We start from the raw sequence: 15,137 nt of genomic DNA, 5'->3' as shown, positions 1-15,137 counted from the left end.
ATAAAGTAGAAGTCAATAATTTTCTACATTTCATTAATTTTTGAGCAATAACTATTGGCATAATAATAACGATAATGATAATGATGATGATGATAATAATAATAATAAGAGGAAAATGATGGTAATAGGGAATATTTGTTAGATTACTCTCAATCTCAATCATACTTGTGACCTACAATTATTTTCTTCTTTTCCTAATTCCTTAATAATTTTATTCCGAAAATTTCATCAATCTCTACTTCTCTTCAGTTAGCATATTCATTTGTCCCTTGTTGGTGCTATTATCACAAAGTTCATCCACTTGTAATTATTAATTACCCGTAAAAATTCATGTCATCAATTACATATGTCGTTTTTCTTGATGCTAAGTATCACTTCAAGAAGTTCTCAATGATTATTAATTTTTGAGACGAATAAATAACGAAAGAATAATCAAATAGAGTGCTATTGATTGATGATAGAAATAATCGGAAATACAATACAATGTGTTAATTCAATTTTATTACTAATAATTTCTTACAACAAATTGAAAATGAAATGTCGAAATATATTAATGCATTGTCAATTTTTGTTGTTTACTCAAAATTTTGTATGTAAACAGTCACCGAAATCATTAATTCATTTTTTTTCTCTGTTTAAAGTTGTCGAATGTTAATATATTGAAATATTCTATGCACTTATAATTCTATAACTTTGATAATTTTACTTCTTGGAAGAGTCTTCTCCGACACACAACTATAAATTTTTACTAATTAATTTTTCATTATTATTACAGCTTCAAAAGGGAAACAAGTAAAGAAATGAAACTAATTCATTTCCATTTTTTTTTTTTTTTTTCAGAATTTCTTTTCTTGAAATTTTATTTTCTTCTTTTCCATGGAAAATGTGGTGACAAATGCGACATCGACTTATAAGCCCTAATTATTAGATAGCCATGCATTCCGCTTTTAGCACTATAAAAATGCTTTTTTTTTTCATTTCATTTGCATATCAACACTCTTATGATTATCTTATTTTGAATAAAATCATAGAAGAAGCATACTGCAATCAAAATTTTATAATTATAACAAAAAATCGTGAAATAATTAAATTGAGCAAAGTGAAAAGAAAGTTACAAAATTAAATCTAATATTATTTTTTACATTAAAGCATTCTTTATGTTAAATTTCTATACTATGTAAACTCGATACTATTTAAAAATAAAATGAAAATTTTGAAAAGTGCTTTTCTTCCATTCAAATTCATGTTCCTTCTCTCAAAGTCATTTCATAAATCATTTCAAAAAAAAAAAAAAAACATTTCTTCGTTTTGTTTGCATTTAGGGCACGAAGAAATTTGAATTAGTTCACTTCTTAGCTCACTTTTTAACTGGTTGTTATTTATAATTCATTTTCACATCCTTTCCATAAGCTTTCATTTTTGTTTTTTCTTGAATGAACGCCTCACTGAATCATTTCTTTTCACTTTTGCTTTTAATTTTTGTTCTTACGTGACATTATTCGTATGAATAACAAGAATAGAAGTATTGTTTACTTATTAAAGTAATAACAAAGAGTCGTTGACAAGGAAAAAAAAAAGTAAAAGTTAATCTTTAAACTTGTTAACTTACATAATATTTCCTTTTCACTATTTGAATATATTGATATTAATAATGTAATATTATAGAATAAACACAAGAAGTATTTGAATATATTGACATTAATAATGTAATATTATAGAATAAACACAAGAAGCAATACTTTGATCCTTTCATACCTACCATTCTTGAGAATTATCTTCCATCTGCCATTCTCGAGAATTCTACAGCTCTACAAAAATGAATTCATTACTTCAATCGTAAACATTAGAGCAAATGCATGCAAACATTAGTGTTACATTTATTTACTATAATTAAAATTTACTGTTATTTATTATTTTTTTCATTAGCTCAAGTAAGTTATATCAATTATCCGAGAAAACTTCTCAATAAATAAATGAATTTATCAAATTATAGTGGAATTACATTTTATTAATTTTTAACTGAAAGTCATACTTTCTTACAATATCAAATTATTCGCATAATTTCATTTGAAATAAAGAATGAATTTTCCTTTTTTTTTTTTTTGCTTTTTCTGATTCATAGCAGTACAGGAAATTAAATCAAATTACTGGTTCAAGTTAAAAAATTTTTGTCGCGCTTATCAAATTTTATAAGACTGTCACATTTTTATCACATCAATTCGATTGAGACATTTGTTGAAGTTATTTTGATAAATATTTTTCACATTTAAATTCATTGTCAAATTGTGTTAATTTTATTTAATAAGAATATTGCTATATTTTCCATGAAATTTTCATAGCAATGATTATAATACCACAGAAAACGGAATGATGCAACAATTTATTATACTCTGTGTCCTAGGCTTCGTTATTTATTCTTGGAAGAATAGCCTAATGAAGCCAAACATTTGTATATGTAAATGTAACCTTAGCGATGAAGATCAAATCAAATCTAATAAAAAGCTTGCAAAAGACAATTACGCAAACAATCTCTCATAGTAATCGCCAATAGGAAGTCATAATCTGTCATTCGCTGATAGCGTCGTAAATCTCGATTGTCTAATCTTTCGACAACATCTGTCATCCATTTAACATTATTATTAAAGCTTTTGAAATGTTATTATTTGCACAGAATTTTTGTGCTTAAATTTGCAATGATTAAATGCTCAGAGTGTAATTTTTGAAAATTGCACTCGTTTTAATTTTAAATTTCATTCCTCAGTTAGTTGTTTAATGCAAACACTATCTATTGCATGATTTAAAACAAAAGTTGTAAAATCTTGCAAATTCCACTTAAAGGATGCAGGTAATCTATTCTATTACTATTCTTATTATTATTATCAACATTATTATTATTATTAATGTTATATTATTATTATGTTATTATTGCTATTGTTAATGTTATTATTATTATTATAATTATTAATATCACCATTATTATTATTATTATTTCCCTCCAAATAATCAGTCCTATAATATAAACTTCAATATTGCCATCTTTTCGCTTTACTTTGCCTTTTTTTCTCCTTATACTTTTTAATTTTAGAATTTCTTTATCACTTTGCAAATTTGTTTATTTGTTTATAGCTTCACTATGAATCTCATTTCATTTGTTTACATGTGATGGTTGCATTTTGTTTAGACATTACTAACCAATGGGATTAACTAACTTATCGATATGATAAATCCTTTTTCTTTCATAATGACTGTCTCCGAGGCTCGTTGATTGGTTAGGATTAACTAACTCACAAATGTCTAATCATCATCGCATGCAAATTCCATATGTGCTCTGGGCAGAATCACTATACTAAATATTTGCAGGAATCGATCAGTTTGACCAGCACATTCTGATTACTGTCCATTGCCTTTGCATATTTCAAATGAAAAGCCGCTCCTCCTTTCCGCCCATTTATGCAAACAAATAATTAACTTCAGTTATTTGAGTTCAGAGTTAAAATTCTCGGTGATCAGAGTGGGACCGATAAGTATTATTATTATTGGACCATTCCTCCTCTATCAATCGGTAACAATTCCGAAACATTTGGACAACTATCAGTTAAAACGAACCACACCCAACCATCCATTCACCCATCCATTTCATCCTGTCTTCATAAATCTTCACTTCACCCTTGGACAGAAATATCGGTTCTGGTGGCCAAAACTACCGGTGATACTTCTACCTCGCCCAGTTGTCCTTTCTTACCCTACTTATATTGTTTGTTAGCATCGAAAGAGGATTATTGTTTATCCTAACAATAAACAATGACCCATCTGATATCGGCTTCATTTGTTTTCATTACAATTATCTTGGTTTCATCACGCGGCAATCCAAAGTACCAAAGATTTTTCGTCAATACCAAGTTAGTACTAATTATTTTCACAACAATTTTGCTATGCAAAATTTTAAATACTTTGTCACTTAAAAAAAACTTCAATTTGTGCAATTAAAAAAATTTGATAAATAAAAAAATGCACTTGAAGTTAGAAATGCAATTAAAATTATACAAATAAATAAATACTTCAAAGTTGAGGTGAAAAAAAAAATGAATCAGTAATAAGAAGAATTTACAAGATGAATTGAAAATGAATTAAACTAAATCAAAATTGAATTAAATTAATCGAATTAAACTTTACATTATTTACTTTATTATGTTTGAAAATTAAAAAAAAAGCATTTCGAAGAGGAAAATTCATCCGACCACTTTAACAGAATGATTTACTAAAATGAACCATTTTTGGTGCCGAATTCTATACAAAACAAATTGGTTATGCCAAAATAATTCTAAATTTTTAAAGTGAAATTTTATAGAAATAAAATTTTACATTGATGCGAAAAATGTATTCCATGAAAAAACTTTTTGAATTATTTTAAAAGTAATGTCTTTGGAAGGGTTACTTACCACTTTGCATATAAGATATATAATTGGCTTCAAGTTCTTTGATTTTTAAAAATATTTGAATATACTTCAATAATTACAACTCTTTGAAATCTTTTCGTCCAATATAAAAATTTACAGAGCTATAAATTTTGTTGACGCTACAAAGCACGGTTTCCGGATTGTATTATTGGATTCATTCTTGGATTCCTATCTTGCACCAATTCAAATTCCGACACTTTTCATAACTGCAATACCATTAAAAAGTGATGAATCTGCTGCTATTAAAATATCCTACCCAGACAATATCCGGAATGATAAACAGGTAAACTTATAAATTTTACTATTAATAAAAAAATTTAACCTTTTCAAAAGAAATATTAATTCTGTGACATTCTTTTGTGTAAATTGAAATATTAGAAAGAGAAAAGACGAAAAAAGATTCTTTTTATCACACAGCGGTATGATCCTTTTAAGTATTGCATTGACCGTTCCGGAAATTAAAGTCTGCATTGCCGGCCTATAATTATCATAATGGCTACAAGGAAGTTACGGATCCGTTCTGATAATTATATAGTAAAATGGGAGACGTCAATATAATTAATATCCGTTGTCTGTATCATTGCTATAAAGATTATGCGAGCAATAAATATTTCTTGATTTTATGGAAAATGAGCGGTGGGAAAAAAAAAGTAGCAATTTTATAAATTTTAAAAATTACTTTAAACAGCTAAATTTTTATAAATCAAAATTCATTTTTATCAGACACAAAGTTGTTATCACTCGGAGTTAACAGTAATCTGGCTATAAAGACTTAGTCTATAGGATTCATTGTTGATAGGAAGATGGGAAAGCAAATATTTTGAGATCTGAACTCATTAAGTTTTCCAGATGATACCAGTACCTGATCAGGTTTCATGTTTTGTTCAAACAGTATCATACCTTTAATGTGTACTTTTGAAATTTTTGAAAAAAATTTTCAAAAAAAAAAAAAAAAAACAAAACATTTGACCTATTTCAGGTGAGTATATCAGATTTAAGAGAACGACAATGGTACTATATTTGCGTTGAATGGGAAAATTTCAATAGACACAACGAATCCACAGGTACTGATTGCCGAATATTACGTACGCTTGATCGATCTGGGAAAAGTGCTGAGACAAGTGTTACAGACGTTGAAATCATTGATATTTCATCCACAGCAATGCAATTTCGGATACGATCAATTGTTGAATTTCCAATCAGGTAATCATGCTAACCTTAATTTTATTTTTCAAATTAAGACTTTCTGATGGTTAGAAAAACTGCAATAAAAGAATTATTCAAAAAAAGAAAAAAATACGAAAAAAAAAATGTAAATTTTTCATTTGTAAAACATATATGAAAGCAATTTTTCAAAGATAGTTAAAGGTGATAATTTTCATGAAAGGTGATAATTTCTATTCACAACCATTATATTTAAATGATAAACATGGACATGCTATAATCATTTAAAAATTTCATTTCTATATTTGTCAATTTCTAATCCTATTTTATCATTTTAGAAGGTAGTAATTGTATTTGTAAATGTCTCAAATTACTTATCACATCAGATTTACGACATCCACTAACAATTACGACTGTAATTTGTTAAAATGGATAGCAATGCTTCAAAGAAGAAAAGAAAAAAATTGAATTAATAAGCAAAAATGCGTAGCGAAAATGATTTTAATCAAATATTTGAAAATGGAATGAGAAGAGAATTGGATAATTTCTTGAAAATTAAGGAAAGAGCAAAATAAAGAATAAAAACCGATTTCAATTTTTCATCAATAATAAATACGACATCAGTGACAAATAATTTCTTACTGTAAATTCATTTATGAAATATTGAAATTTCTATTTGAAAATGATACATTCATTTTATTTTAATAAAATTTACAATAGATAGGAGTCTCTTTAGAGTTAGTTAAAGTATTCTTAATATTTTGTTACTTTTCCCAATCTATCTGATTAGTATCAATTACTTACCTAACCTGTAATGAGTATCAATTACTTACCTAACCTGTAATGTCACCAATTTATAACTTTGAAAGAAGCATTTCGTTGAATAATCATTAAAAGGATGAAAGTATCTAACAGAAATTGAAATGAAATTTACTTTTAAAATCTTTGCTGCCATTACCTTCATCAGTTCTACTCTATTTGTTGTATTTATTAAAACAATTTTCAGTTAAGCATAAACACATACACACATACACATACACACACACACATACACATACACACACATACACATACACACACACATACACACACATACACATACACACACATACATAAACACACATACATACACACACACATACAGAGAGACATACATTACCACTACAATTCTGCTTAATTATATTACTCTTTTCATCAATTCATTGATAGATTACCACATTTTGCAGTAATTTTCTCTCAGTTTCACTTCATTAAAGTTTTGACTTATTTTCATCTTTTGTTTATTTTTTATTTATTATTTATTTTTGATTTGATAATATTTGAACTATAAAATAACAAATTAAGGCTAACTGCAACGTTGCATAGTGCTACAATGGCACATCCAGCATCACAGACATTCGTTTTCCGTGAATCTACCGATTTGGACGTTTTTTTCCCATTCCTGAAGCAGGATACTGATTACGGAAAGTTATGCATAATTGAGGAACCTTTAGTGACCGGATATACGACAATGGGAAGGTTAATTGGTGATATGTCTATTGAAAAATGTTATTTCGGTGAGTAATTTCATTCATTTTTCTAACTTTATGTTTTAACTTTCAAAATTCGAAACCAAAATCGTAATATTTCTCCTGAAATTTGCATTAAAAAATTTGAAAACTAACCAATTTCTTACTATTTTAATGGAAACTCTTTGAGAGTTATTTAGAAAGAAAAAAATTTTTCAGATTTTGCTAGTGCTTGCAATGAAATAAAACAATACATTTTGGTTGAAAACTTATTTTTTTTAGAAGTAAATAACTGTCATTTTTTTTTTTGTTTTAAATATAAGATAAATGACACTGAAAAATGACAGCTGAACTTAGTAAAGTTGGACAGCTAAAATTTAAATTCAATTAGTTGTAGAAGATTGATGAACAGAAAAACTATGCATAAACAAAAGCAAAAAAAGAGGAAATAAAATACTAAATTCATTTCTTAATGAGAAATCAAATTCTTCATTTGAGGTAATTCTTATTATCTTACAGTTTCATTAACTTTTTTTTGCCACTTAATTTTAATTATTCATTTGCAGGTAAGCTGAGGACCAAAGATTATGAATTGTCAACGTTTGATGCAGAAGCTAGTGCTTATAGACGAGCTGCTTCATCTAGAAACTTTAATTACTCATTTTCCACATTTTTGTTTTGTTTACTGATCTTCCATGCTATTTCCATAACTAGGTAACCTTGTTACCGTTATTTACTTACTTAAATCAACATTTTAAATAATTTGGTCCAAAAGAATGCGCAGCTTTTGACAGATTTCATATTCAAAATCTAGCATAAATATGTTTGATTGAATATATTTGCATTTCTTGTAATTGAGAAAATCAATTTTACAATTCAAAAAAGCAACATGCTAATTAGCTGGCTAATTTAAACATAATTGCTAATAATCTTTTTAACTTTTTAAATGAACTTTGACATTTGTATTTGTATCATATTTGAGCTCAAATGGTTGTCACATCTTAAAATTCTGCAAAGTAAAAGGTAACAGAGATGGAAATTTTGATTGGCAGCGATTAGTTAATGGCATATTTTGTGAATCAGACATTTTACTCATTAATTAAGATTGAAGCGATGATTAATTTCTTTCTTTCTTTAAAAATCTCACTTCTCATAGATATTTGATTATCAAAACGCGGTGAATTTTGGCTACTACAAAAAATTTCCTTAAAATGTTGCTTTTATCATTTCCATTTCTGAATTTCATTTTTAAATTTGATAATAATTATTCATACCAATGCCAATTTAATTCTATATTGCATTTTTATATTTGAAATGCATTTTTTTTTTTTTTTTTGAGTGTTCTAACCTTTACTGCTATTCATTAATTAATTAGGTGAATCTTTAAGAACTTGTAAACATTATATTATGCATTGCCCAAAAGTTTCCTCCAGGCTAAATAACTTTTGAATAGGATTTATGCAATCTCGAGAAGCATATTTTTTTAAAGATTCGTTAAAATAAGATTTTTGATTCGATGAATTTAGTGCAGTACTGTGATAGTGAACTTCTATTCCCTTAGCAGCTAGTCATCTTAACTTATTATTTTCAAAGTCTTCGTTAAAGTGCACATTAAGTTTGTTAGCAATGCATGTTGTATTGTTATGTCTTACAATGAAACATATTTCAATCTGTTAGAAATTTAAAATTCAATCCAAAAAAAAAAAAAAAAAATCCAAAAGTTCAGTTAGAATTTAAAGACCGAGAGAGAGAAGATCGATAAGCAGCAGATCAATAAATTATTAACAGTGATAATATTATCACAAAGTTTAAAGTCTTCTCTGAAATATTTGATAAAGATGATATTTTCCTTTTTGTTTGCTTATACCATAAAATCTCAAAATTACTAAATAGTAACTATCAAACTCATACTAAATGTTCAAATATATTCTTTTTATTATTTGTCCAACTTGATTTTATAATTCAATAATCTTTTTAATGGTTAAAGAAATGATTTTAAAGAGAAACAATGGTTGCACATTGCTATCTCAATCTTACTTCTTTCTTTTACAGTAACTGTAAGAGAAAGATTTTTAGTGATTCAAAGAAATTTGCGAAACATAATTTAACTCTTGTAGAAATAATAATTTCTCTACCATTACCAATACCATCGGAAGTATTGGTGGGAAACAATCGTTTCGAAAACAAAAGTTGGAAATTTTAATTTTGATGTGATATTGGATTTGCTCGCCGAGAACTACATAAATAGCAATCTTTCCAACTAAAAGTAAGCCTGAACTTGTCTAAATATATTTCTGGAATTGGGTTAAAATACACTCCAAAATAAAATTCGATATCTCTCTTCTGCTTGTTCCAGTTGATACCATACCAAAGTGCCATTAACTCGATCTTGATATGCATTTTAATATAATTTGAAATATGCAAATTCTCGCATCAGTAGATATGAGCAACTGTCACAAAATTTACTCTTTGAACTGACCGAACGACCGGTTTAATGACACTGTAACGAAGAGAATAATAAAATTTTTATAGTGTCTCGTTTATTGTATGCTATATTGTTAATTGCTTAATAAAAAGTTCCAACAAATTCTTTTCTAATTTGCATAAATACAAAATTGAAATTATTGATTGATATGACAGTGTCAAATGTTTTCATTATGATAAATCAATCAATAATATGGCAAAAGTGTGTGGTAGATAATTTCTTTTTGTAGTTTATTCTCGAATTTATTCTCGAATCCGTTCATTTATGAAATGACAAAGGAATTACTAAATTATATATTCACTAAAATATCCATAAAATATTTGACTTAACGTTGAATTTGTGGGAATTTTATGTCTCTGATCAATTTGTTGGCATTTTAATGTAAAATGAAAAGCAATGATAGAGCCAGATGTGTGCACAGTAAGCTATTTAATGCTTTTTAGTCTAATCCCATCTGAAGTAATTTCTAAATTTACATTTCCCAATGTTCTTTCTTAAGTTTTACATACGAAAAGACAACAATGGATGATAGTAGGATGAAAGTGATTGTTGTGGAGGGAGATGATTGGACCACGGGAATACTGGCGTTGACAATCGAATGGTGACGATAAACTTCGATGTCCATTTTAGTCTTACAGAGAGAAAAAAGTAATTGAAAAATGAAATGAATTTTAAAAGTGAGAAAAGGAAAGGAGAAAAACAGAAAGAAAAGTTCTTTTTCATAAAAAACAAAATCAATTTCTTGCTTATGTCAATAAGCATTTGTGTAAATTCAAACTTAGGAAAAAAGCTTTCAAATAAAATTTTTAAAACCTGGCACTTATTTAGTTTCAATAACAAACAAATGTTTATTTTATGATGAATAAATGTAAAATGCATTTTTTCTTTCAGCAATATATTGCTAATTTATTATTTTAAATAAATTGGAAGAATTAAATTGAGAAATTCTCTTTTCCTTTTAATATAATTTTCAAAACTATTATTGACTTTTAAATAAATAAATAAATAAAAATTTTTTATTATTTTGAGAATTTTTATACTGCAAAAGAGCGAAAAGAAAGAAAAAAAATTGAAATATTACTTACTGATTTAATAACAATTTCAAAAAAAAAAAAAAAAAAAATATCAATCAAATTATCTTCTAGAGATCATTTCGTTATAAAATTTAAAACTTTTTAATTTTTTATCAAAATAATCCTTAGTGTTCTCTCATTGCTCAACATGAAAGAAACACATTAAAGATAATTGGAACCAAATTATGAATACAACTGATTTATTATGAATACAACTGATTTCTTGCATTTATTTATTTATTTTTTTTCAATAATCACTCATAACATTTCCTCAGCATAAAGACAAATTTTACATTACTATAAAATGTTTTGGTATAGTTTTGATATAAAATTTTTGAACAAATACTTCTAACCCTGCAATTGTTTGACCTCTGTTTACCACTTTGACCCCTGAATCATTGTGTAATCTTTGAAATATCATTTTTATTAGTGTATTGAAAGATGACTAAATGCTTTAAGCATTCCATTGAAATCTCATCAGAAACTGATGCGCCAGATGTACCGCAGTGATAATAATTTCAGGAGGCCTTAATTGGTCTGCAAATGAAAGAGTCTAACAGATTAAAATTAGTTTATTTCTTTCTGGAAACTATCCATCTGGCATTGCAGTTGGTGTAAAGTTGGCAGAGTTTGAAAGAAAATCACATCATAAGTCCAATTTACAACTTTGTTATCGTTGCTATTGCATTTCGTTATTGCAACAATTTTACAATTTGCAAAAGACAAATATAAATCACTCAAAACATCAAAGAAATACAGAAAAATATGACTCATCCAAAAAAAAAAAAAAAATCAAATTGAATAGAAATTTTAAAATAATCTGTATGTAGCACAAAAAATATTTAAAAAAAAAAAAAAAAAAACCAAACAGAATTTATTAATATTCAATTTGAAGAATTTTTAAGATTCAATTTTTTCTTTTGAAGAATTGCAATCAAATCAAACTTATAGCATATAATTTTCGATGCTAGTTGTCATGATTGGTGTAATTACTGCAATTGAAATTGAATTCAAATTTGAAGCTTAAATTTTTGAAGTTCAATTCAAATAATTCATGCATGAATGTTACACTTTATTCTTTTTTTCTATGATTGTTTTAAGAAACTAACAATTATAGTGTGATTGAGTGTTGGATTTTTTCTATAGTAATAACAGATGAAGCGCTGATAATTGATAATCACATTGATAATTCCACTCATACATCTTTTATTGAATTGAAATATTTCTGATAAATTAGTATAAATTATCAGTACGAATTATAGTGCATTGAAATGATTCGAAATTAACTGTTATTTTAATCAGTTATTTACAATGATTACAGTTTAGAGACAAATTCAAAATTATAGAATGTAACAATAATTAATAAACAAAAATACATTGTCACATAAAATTCTACGAGAAGAAATATTAAAGTGACAAAAGTGATGTGAGTTATACTGTATTTAACATCTTGCAGGTAATAAATAAACGAGTCCTTCTTCTTTTCTTTGCTACCTGTAATTAATTAATTATCCATTATGATTAATCAACATATGTATCACAGACTCTTCTGCTCTTTGAAAAGCTTCACGCAACTTGCGTACACTTACGTGAAATATGCTGTGCACTAAAATGAGAGATATTAGATGAAAATTTCACGGTTATTTGGGATCATTTATGTGTAATAAAAATGTACAATGGTTGATCAATTAGAAATACAATTTAGAAATTTATATTAATTGGAGACAAATATACTCAGTAAGATGAATTTTTCATTAAACTTAAGCATTCTTAATCATAACAATTCATTTAAAGTATTTATACATGAAATGGATCAAAATTAAATTTGACTTTATTGCGTTTCCTTTTAGGTTAATCGCATTAAATTTACGTAAATCGCAAGCACTTCTTACCCAATCTTAGAGTTACATACAATGATTGCATGTTAGTAACAAATAACATTGAATGAGATAAAAATAAATATAAAAGATGTAAAGTTTATGGCAATAAAAAGTTATCACAAAATTTGCATAATGCGAGAGACTTATCAATGATAAATACAAATGTGTCAAATGGAAGAGAAGTAGTAGTGATATGATCAAAGTTGGAAACTTCTGATATTATTGATTGAGTCGTCGTATTTTCTTTTTCTTTATTTTGTCATTTATGAATTAAAATCATAAATTTCCTGAATTTCTGACTGTTTTAATCTCTTAGAGTTATTACAATTGCAAATATATAAGCGTTATGGGTGAAAAGCAAACAGTTATGAATATCAAATAGCGCTAATAGATTGAATGAAATTTGCATATATTCTAATTTTGGCATTTTATGCAAATTAAAACATTGTTAATTGCTAAAAAAAAAAAGTAAACAAAATTGTTAATTTCGATTAAAATAATAAAAAATGTGGAAATAAAGATACTAATGGAAGTTAACAAATAGTTTGCTCAGAACTACAATTTAAATTAGAAAATTGTTAGAGAGGATGGAGAGGAATTTCAAAGTGAATTTTATTTGAAATCACATATTAATTTGATGAAATATAATAATAAATATTTAAAATGTAATCTCCTGTTTAACTTACTGAATTGTTTTTGATTATTCAAAGGTAAGCTTAAGCTTTGAGTTAAAGATTTGAAAGTGAAGTGATTATTCTATTTATTTAAAACATAAATAAGTAAACATAATGTTATATATTACAATAAAATATATAAAAAATCTTTTTTACATGCATTATAAGTGTTAATTATAAACTGTAATTTATAACTTTTGCTTGTGCATTGTAAAATTATTTATGCAGTAATATTTGTAAACAATTTTTATTTCTAATAAATAAATTATTGTTTCAGAAAGACGAAAACTTTCATTTAGCCAAGCCATGCCGAGCCGAGTCGATTGCTAATTTCTATTGGTACTGTAACAGATAGCCAAGGATCAATTTACAATCGTTATTTTAGCACAGGTGAGTAAATACTATAGTCAATCATTAAGCTAACGAATCATTTGAGTGGCATATAAGTGTAATATGAATTATTCCATAATTACAAACAATCTGGTCGTCTTAATTTCTAGCATGACTCATACTCTGATTCAGAGGTAGAATTTTGGTAATCTATTCCCTATAGATTAAACTAAACCGAACCGAATGAACCGAACCGAATCGAATTGAACCGAAATAAAAACGAAACAAAGCATTGTAATGCATTCTGATTGATGTCATGTCATTATTATGTGATTAATTGCAATAAATGAAAAAGAAAACGAAAATCGAAAAAAAAAAAAAAAAAGAGAGAGAGAGAGAAGGAATTAATTCCGGTTGAATGAAACAAATAAACATGGGTTATGGATTTTTTGAATTGATAGATTGCTGAACTAGATGGAATTAATGTAATAAGCTCTGAAAACATCCCAACTAATCTTATTACCCAAACGATTCAAACTTGTCTCTGTTCTCTTCTGTCTCATATTAATTCATAAAACGAAAACAACGAGATGAACATCCTTGCTTCCCATCCATATACTCCAAAAATAATACTTCAATTCCTCTCATTTCAGAACTGAGCCTAGTACCTAGGAATGTAGAAGGCATCATTACCTGTACCTCTTCAGTACTTCATTATTGTCATCTTGTAATAATAATAGTAGCATATATGAGATCTTCTGAGATGAAAAAACAATAAAGGTAGAATTGATTGATTGTGTTGAGTTAGACATTTTAGTTTCTTCACTTCTTCCATCGTACTACTTCAAGTTGATTTTTTTATTTTCCAATCAAAAAAAAAAAAAAAAAATGCTATTTGAAAAAAGAAATACTTAAACTCTTATTGTTTATCAATGATATCATCAAATTTCTTCTTCTATCCTAAATAAACAGTAAAAAAGAGAATTCAAAAGTTGTAACTCTCTTTTCAATCAAGTGAACGAATCAAATAGTGTCCCAGAAGAGATATTCAAGATTTCTTTTTCAAGAAAAGAAAAAATACAGAAAGGCAGAAGAATAACTGGGATCACAAAAAGAAGGAATTTTTTTTTGACAGCAAATGGTTAAAGAATTTTTTACATCAGAATTTTTCTTTTCAAATCCCACTGGAATATCTGGCTCATATTTTTTGATTAGGCTAACAATGATGATATGTTGTGATTACTGGCTAGGACTGAGATATTATTATCAATAGAATTGCATCTTTTCTCCAATATCAATAATTTTTTTTTTTGAATTTTCATTACTTTTATTTACAACAATAAATTAATCAAACAATTTTGATGCTTCAAATTAATTCTTTTTTTTTCAAACGAACTGATTGCTTATATCAGTTCAAATTAATTTCCTACAATTTTACAGTCAGACTAAATCCATTTTAATGCTCAGTGACAATAATAATAATATCATTACTTTATAACTTTATTTTTATTCTTGCAATTTATTTCATCAGGAAAAGTCAAATCCTATCATAATGAGTGGTTAGGA

The 15,137-nt window shown here is 26.7% G+C and overlaps 3 protein-coding genes across 3 annotated transcripts; 2 read left to right on the top strand and 1 right to left on the bottom strand.

The window, feature by feature from the left end:
- Positions 1-1,800: 1,800 nt before the first annotated feature.
- On the bottom strand, positions 1,801-3,240 carry Bm1659 (Uncharacterized protein; the record flags this gene model as incomplete). Its single annotated transcript, XM_043077634.1, has 3 exons — positions 1,801-1,808; positions 2,521-2,616; positions 3,210-3,240. The coding sequence occupies 3 exons, from the start codon at positions 3,238-3,240 to the stop codon at positions 1,801-1,803; spliced, it is 135 nt and encodes a 44-aa protein (XP_042933568.1).
- A 561-nt stretch (positions 3,241-3,801) lies between these two features.
- On the top strand, positions 3,802-7,847 carry Bm12991 (Uncharacterized protein; the record flags this gene model as incomplete). The annotated part of the gene is made up of 5 exons (XM_001900863.2): positions 3,802-3,899; positions 4,557-4,740; positions 5,437-5,660; positions 6,966-7,177; positions 7,696-7,847. The coding sequence occupies 5 exons, from the start codon at positions 3,802-3,804 to the stop codon at positions 7,845-7,847; spliced, it is 870 nt and encodes a 289-aa protein (XP_001900898.2).
- A 5,307-nt stretch (positions 7,848-13,154) lies between these two features.
- Positions 13,155-13,596, top strand: Bm1058 (Uncharacterized protein; the record flags this gene model as incomplete). The annotated part of the gene is made up of 2 exons (XM_043077633.1): positions 13,155-13,172; positions 13,519-13,596. 2 exons carry the CDS (start codon positions 13,155-13,157, stop codon positions 13,594-13,596), a joined length of 96 nt encoding a protein of 31 aa, XP_042933567.1.
- Positions 13,597-15,137: the final 1,541 nt, after the last annotated feature.

Source organism: Brugia malayi, assembly GCF_000002995.4.
Source record: "Brugia malayi strain FR3 genome assembly, contig: Bm_v4_Chr1_scaffold_001, whole genome shotgun sequence".
Lineage (NCBI taxonomy): Eukaryota > Metazoa > Nematoda > Chromadorea > Rhabditida > Onchocercidae > Brugia > Brugia malayi.
This window is presented reverse-complemented; position numbering and strand designations above follow the sequence as displayed.